Source organism: Lolium perenne, chromosome 6 (genome assembly GCF_019359855.2).
Source record: "Lolium perenne isolate Kyuss_39 chromosome 6, Kyuss_2.0, whole genome shotgun sequence".
Lineage (NCBI taxonomy): Eukaryota > Viridiplantae > Streptophyta > Magnoliopsida > Poales > Poaceae > Lolium > Lolium perenne.
Window position 1 is genome coordinate 124,934,230 of NC_067249.2, and position 6,380 is coordinate 124,940,609.

A 6,380-nucleotide genomic window follows, 5' to 3' on the forward strand; every position below is an offset into this window, starting at 1 on the left:
TAGTTGCGGTGACGTCAGTTTGCAACCGTTATGTGCTTCTTGTGTTCCGTGTATGGGTACCAACTATGTAATATTATGTTTATAAATACAAGTATAGGGCGCTGTCAAAGTATAAAGCTCTGATTTGAGGAAAAAAGGTGTAAACAGAAGTGGGAAAAATCGGAAATAGAAAGAGACCTGAAGAGAGAAATTCAGGGGGTGGCTGGCGACGCCTCCCCGTTTCATCTCCGGCCCCTCCCCTTTTATCCCCTCGGGTCTTCCCTTCCCTTCCCACCCTCCTCCCTCCCCGGCGCGGCTCTCAAGGGGCCAGCCTACCCATTCCCCGCCTCTCCGGCCACCAGCGGGGAGCGCTGCCCGACGAAGCGTGGTGGGTGGGCCGGTTAGTATCATCTCATTACGCTTCTTTCCCCGTGATTTAATTAATAAACTGGCCGTGTAATCGTTGACCGGGACCTCACCGTCGCGATTTTGGTCCAATCGACGAGCTAGGCGGCCGCCCAATTACTGTGGTTCGCCAGAGCTAGGTGGCCAATTAGCATAATGTGGTGGAGGTTTAAAGGGCACCGCGGAAACCGCGACCCCCAAAATTGAACCCCCTGCGTCTCTGCTTGTGGGTTGGCGACGGCTCACCGCCCTGCCGGTCAAGAAGACGCCGACGCACCAGATTAGCATCGCCTTTCAAGTTCCTCTGGCAGAATCCACCACGCCGCCTTCGATTCCACCATCTTATCGCGGTGGTGTGGTGTATTGACTATTGAATCAGATGCTTTTCTGTTAGCCCAATGTGGTGTAACTCGTGGTGTGAAGTCAGATGCTCACCGTTAGTCGGTTAATGTTGTTGGTACGCGCTGATTACCGACCGTATTAGATTGTTGTTATTTACTCAGTGGTACTAGTATATGCTGATCTGTAGATGGTGTATACTTGTACCTGTAGATGGTTATCGATAATTGTAGGCGGTTTTGACTTGGTGTGCTAGAATCTACATACTTTCATTAGTGAAAGATTTGGTTGTTATGCAGATTTACTACTCCAAGTTAACACTTTTCCTTCTCTTAAATGTGCATTGCTAGATTACAGCAAACTCAAGTATATGCTTGCTTTTGCTGCCTTGCTAGCCTTGATTCACAGTTGTCCGAGGTGCCAGATGCACCTGGGCAGGCCTTTCAGGGGACAACCTACTAGGGCGATTATCATTCCTGTATAATCTGTCTAATAATTGTTAGGCTAGTTGTGCTCGTACCAGACATGTGCGGCATGCACATTTAGCAGTATAAACTTGGAGAAAATCAAAAAAGTTGTCCTCATACCAGCTGCTGTTTTATTCAAGTTTACTCCTCTGTAGTGATTCCTGTGCTGGTGTTCTTTTTTGGGTACTTGCAGAATTCTTCAGATTGAACCTTTTCCTTTGGTGCCCAACAACTTTATCATACGCTAATGATGCCTTCTTGCAGCCCCACATTGAGTTAGAAACAAGGTACTAATGGGGATTGCGGAGGTGGCTCTCCACACCATGCCGGGGGCATTTGCCAGCCACTCCCCGGCATCCAGTTTACCCCTCAGGACTGACACGAGGAGTATGAGGAAGAGGGGCACCAATTCGTTTTACAGGACACTTGGAGGTCCACCAAAGTTCCCTGGGTTGCGGCCGGTTGAGTGCCAGTGCCAGAGGATTGATGACCTTGCGGGGGTCATCGAAGCTGGGAATGGGACATGGGCCAACGACATGGTGAACAAGGCCAGCCAGGTTCTTGGTGATGTCGCTGTGCCCGGTCAGGCTATAGGTGGCAATGCAAGTCTGAGTGGAAATCCTGAGAAGGTTCTGCCTAGGAGGCGGAACTTGTCATCGGTTGAGGATGAAGCTTGGGACCTTTTGAGGGAATCCGTTGTTAATTATTGTGGTAGTCCAGTTGGAACAATTGCTGCCAATGATCCAAATGACAGTAATCCAGCAAATTATGATCAGGTGTTTATTCGGGACTTTATACCGTCTGGCATTGCTTTTCTATTGAAGGGGGAGTATGAAATTGTACGCAATTTCATTCTACACACCCTTCAGCTTCAGGTATTATTTGTGTGTTGCTAAGATCTTTTTATTATTATTTGTGTGTTGCTAAGATATTTTTATCATTATTTGTGTGTTGCTACAATTGTATTAGTATTATTTTTGTGTTGCTAAGATTCAGGTGGTACATCTGTCATCTGTCATGATATTGTTAGTGGAACACTCGGTATTATACAGGACCAGTTGAAATTCTAATAAGCTAATTGTGGCCATCGAGAAATAATATGTTGTGACTATCATAAACCGTGACACATTAGTTGTATTTGTTATGGAACATGATATCTCTAGCAAGTGTGCACCCAAAAGTAAAGAGCATTTTTCCACGTCGGATTGCATCCTCATATGTGCTGAGGCGTACTATCTCAGAGTTACTATATGTTGTTAGAGAATCTGTGCAAGTCAAACATCATTAGGTTTGATAATTAGTTAGAAAAATACCAACAACTGCAATGCTAAATTGATCTTACTAGATATATTATGAAATATACTTCCATTTTGTACACTGTGTTTACTTGAAGCAACACATTTTACCCTCAAAAGCTCACTTTGGAGATCATGTAATTGTCCAAAACAACCTACATCGTGTTTTAAGAGGGATTATTGTCAGAAAATCAGATTCCATCCTCTCTTCCCTTCATAAAAGCCAGTATATAGTGACATAGGTGAACTCCTATTAGTGTTTATTATGCTGGTCGTACTGAACTGGTAGCCTATAACAGTTCAGATTAATCTCTTCTACATATAAATGTTACAGAAAGCAATTTATATGGACTGCCAAGATGTGCGAAGTTTTGTCTGACAACTTGAATTCACCTGCAGAGCTGGGAGAAGACAATGGACTGCCATAGTCCAGGTCAAGGCTTAATGCCTGCCAGCTTCAAGGTGCGGACTATTCCACTTGACGGCGATGAGAATGCCACTGAGGAGGTATTGGATCCTGATTTCGGGGAAGCTGCAATAGGGCGTGTGGCGCCTGTTGATTCAGGTAAGAGTTAATGGAAGTTTTCTTGTTTGCTACTGAGCATGTCAAAATTGTTAGTCAGACACCTGATCACAATGGATTTCAGGTCTATGGTGGATCATATTGCTCAGGGCATATGGAAAATGTTCGGGTGATTTGTCAGTTCAAGAGAGAATTGATGTCCAGACTGGCATAAAAATGATTCTGAAGCTTTGTTTAGCTGACGGGTTTGACATGTTCCCTACATTACTGGTAACTGATGGTTCATGCATGATTGATCGTCGAATGGGAATCCACGGACATCCACTTGAAATTCAGGTTTGCTTGCTATGCTCTACTCAATTCTGTTAGATTAGGGCGTTTATTAGTTGTAGTTTATGTCCCATTGGTTCAGAAGTTATAACTACCTACTCCCTCCATTCCATAGGCGTATAAAGTTTGTCAAAAGTCAAGCCATGTAAAGTTTGACCAAACTTTAAGAGAAAAACTATTAACCTCTACAATGTCAAATCAATCTTATCAGATACATATTTAAATATATTTTCATATTATATCTTTATAGTAAATTGTATAAACTAGGTCAAACTTTACATTGTTTTCCTTCAGAAAAAAAATTATACGCCTTGTTTTGAGGAACAGAGGTAGTATAATACGAGAGCAAGATTTACTAGGTAGCAAAACTTTCTGGCAGGTGAGTATCTCAAAAACAGACAGCAAATCATACCTACAAAGGGTTGCATTTTCCTTACTTTGCAGTTGTTGTATTTTTTTTCTAAAAGAATACAATTAAAAAGTTTTCATATGTTGTATTAGCGCATTTATAATGTTTTCGTATCTTGGATTAGTAAGATATCTCCTTTAATTCGTAGTGCTGATGTGCACTTCCTGCTGGATTGCAAGGATTTGGTATTTACCTGGGTCACTGTTGGCATATGAGCAATTTATGCTAAGGTAACTGTGTAGCTGACTGCGGCTTCTCTGTACAGACAATTGGCACAAACTGCAATTCCTGTTATGGCAATGAGAGCATTTGTAATCAACAGGATTCAAATCAAATGCATGAAGCCAGCAACCTTGTCTGGTCCCGGGGCGCATAATTAAGTTAGCTTAGCTACCTTTTCCCTAAAAAAAGTTAGCTAGCTAGCTCTTGTACTCCTTCTATTCACTGCATCTGGTATAACTCGACCTGAACAGCACACACACAGAAAGAAATAGCACAGTACCTCTGCAAATCGTCCAAGGCGAGCAGCGATTTGCGCACCTAGCTCCCTACGCCACGTGTGCCTGGAGCATCAGCCGCCACATGGACCAGCTAGTCCGGTAGCCGCCTTTGCCAAAGGGTAAGGGAAGACAGAGGGTGCTGTTGCTGATGGCTGTTATCTTGCAAGATTGAGGCTGCCAGCTGTTCTGCCACCGCGCGACCATAAATTGAATCTGACTCCCGCCATGCATCGACAAAGCGCTCAGCCACCACCACCGGCCACGAGAGAGATAGGGAAAGGGAGGGGGACTGCGATATGTTTCTCTCGTTTGGGGTGGATGAGAGCGAACGTAACGCTTCCGGGGGTGAGCTAGCGCACAAAACCGAGAGTAGTTACCCTCACCCAAGTTTTGGAGGGAATATTATAGGAATCTGGTTCCCTCGTACCTGTCGTGCTGCGAATCAAATACTTGGTAGCCACTAAAAAACTAGCTAGCACTATCCACCTGGGGATAGCCACTGAACCAAACAGAGCCCAAGTTTGGAGGGAATATTCCAGTAGTCTGGTAGCCCTTGCCCCTGTTGTGCTGCGAACCAAATGCTTGGTAGCCATTAGAGAACTGTTTATCACTATCCACCGGGGGATATCCACCGAACCGAACACACCCTAAAACACTCTGCACAAGCAAGTGCCACCATCCTGTGGAATAATACACCCCTTTGTTTCATTGTTATACCAAGACATACAGGGAAGAGGGAACTTCTCTTTTGTCATGGAAAGATTAAATCAGATTGCATAATTTTCTTTGTAGGCACTGTTCTATTCAGCTCTCTTGAGTGCACGTGAGATGTTGACTCCTGAAGATGGATCAGCTGACTTAATCCGTGCCCTAAATAACAGGCTTGTCGCGCTGTCCTTTCATATCAGGGAGTACTATTGGGTTGACATGCAAAAACTGAATGAGATATATCGATATAAAACTGAAGAATATTCTTATGATGCTGTCAACAAGTTCAACATATATCCTGATCAGGTTTCTCCTTGGCTTGTTGAATGGATACCTCCTAAAGGGGGTTACTTTATTGGAAACCTGCAGCCTGCACATATGGACTTCCGGTTCTTTTCTTTGGGGAATTTATGGTCAATTGTAAGCAGCTTGGCAACAACCCAACAATCACATGCCATTTTGGATCTGATTGAATCGAAATGGTCTGATTTAGTGGCAGAGATGCCACTGAAGATATGTTATCCTGCTCTTGAGAATCTGGAATGGAAAATCATTACTGGAAGTGACCCTAAAAACACGTAAGTCTTAACTATTCTTCATATCATCTGCCCATGTGCTTATTAGAGTGCCTTTCTGCATCTACTTATTAATTACTAATGACGCAGGCCTTGGTCGTACCATAATGGAGGATCCTGGCCAACATTATTGTGGCAGGTTTGTATATTCTAAACCTTATTTTACTGTCCATGGTATACACTGTCAAGTTTTAAACATTGATGCAGTGCAACAGCTTAAAGTGTAGGGTATAGTCATTCACTAGTATCCGGTGATTTACTTTCTTGTACTTGTTGACCAACCGCTATTTTTACATGCAGCTCACAGTGGCATCTCTCAAGATGAACAGACCAGAGATTGCTGCAAAAGCTGTGGAGATAGCTGAGCGGCGCATTGCTACAGACAAATGGCCTGAATACTATGACACGAAGCGAGCACGCTTCATAGGGAAACAGTCTCGGCTTTACCAAACATGGTCTATTGCTGGGTACCTTGTAGCCAAGCAACTGTTGGACAAACCTGATGCTGCTCGAATACTCTGGAACGACGAGGACACGGAAATTCTTAATGCTTTTAGCACAAACAGGAAACGTGGCAAGAAAGTGTTGAAGAAGACATACATTGTGTGAGTTCTCGGCACTGTTAAGTTATAGGATGTCTCTTCTGTACATACTTACAAAAGGTCGTGCTTTTGATGGAGGAATGCCCGTCTTGGATGTTGTTATAATGGATGCATCCGGCCTTGCAAGAAATCACTTGCTTGAGCATTCCTCAATTATTTACTTGCCATCACTTTTTGCACTATCGACTGCCCCATGTAGGTTACCCAGATGTTCCATTTCACCTGAACAAAAAAGTGGCTTTCAGTTA

At 43.6% G+C, this 6,380-nt stretch overlaps 1 protein-coding gene across 2 annotated transcripts; it reads left to right on the forward strand.

The window, feature by feature from the left end:
- Positions 1 to 200: 200 nt before the first annotated feature.
- On the forward strand, positions 201 to 6,380 carry LOC127334629 (neutral/alkaline invertase 3, chloroplastic). Of its 2 annotated transcripts, none has more exons than XM_051361130.2 (7): positions 201 to 379; positions 1,455 to 2,065; positions 2,885 to 3,050; positions 3,133 to 3,344; positions 5,040 to 5,533; positions 5,621 to 5,669; positions 5,831 to 6,380. In XM_051361130.2, exons 2-7 carry the CDS (start codon positions 1,484 to 1,486, stop codon positions 6,137 to 6,139), a joined length of 1,812 nt encoding a protein of 603 aa, XP_051217090.1. In that variant the 5' UTR covers positions 201 to 379; positions 1,455 to 1,483; the 3' UTR covers positions 6,140 to 6,380. The 2 variants fall into 2 exon arrangements, with proteins under 2 accessions (XP_051217090.1, XP_051217091.1); XM_051361131.2 differs by having other exon boundaries at positions 201 to 367.

What these genes read in the sequence shown, in the direction of transcription:
- LOC127334629 (XM_051361130.2), top strand. Translation starts at nt 1,484, where the DNA reads ATGGGGATTGCGGAGGTGGCTCTCCACACCATGCCGGGGGCATTTGCC. An exon ending in TACACACCCTTCAGCTTCAG is followed by an intron (nt 2,066 to 2,884) that starts GTATTATTTGTG and finishes ATTCACCTGCAG; the next exon opens with AGCTGGGAGAAGACAATGGA. An exon ending in GACATCCACTTGAAATTCAG is followed by an intron (nt 3,345 to 5,039) that starts GTTTGCTTGCTA and finishes TTTTCTTTGTAG; the next exon opens with GCACTGTTCTATTCAGCTCT.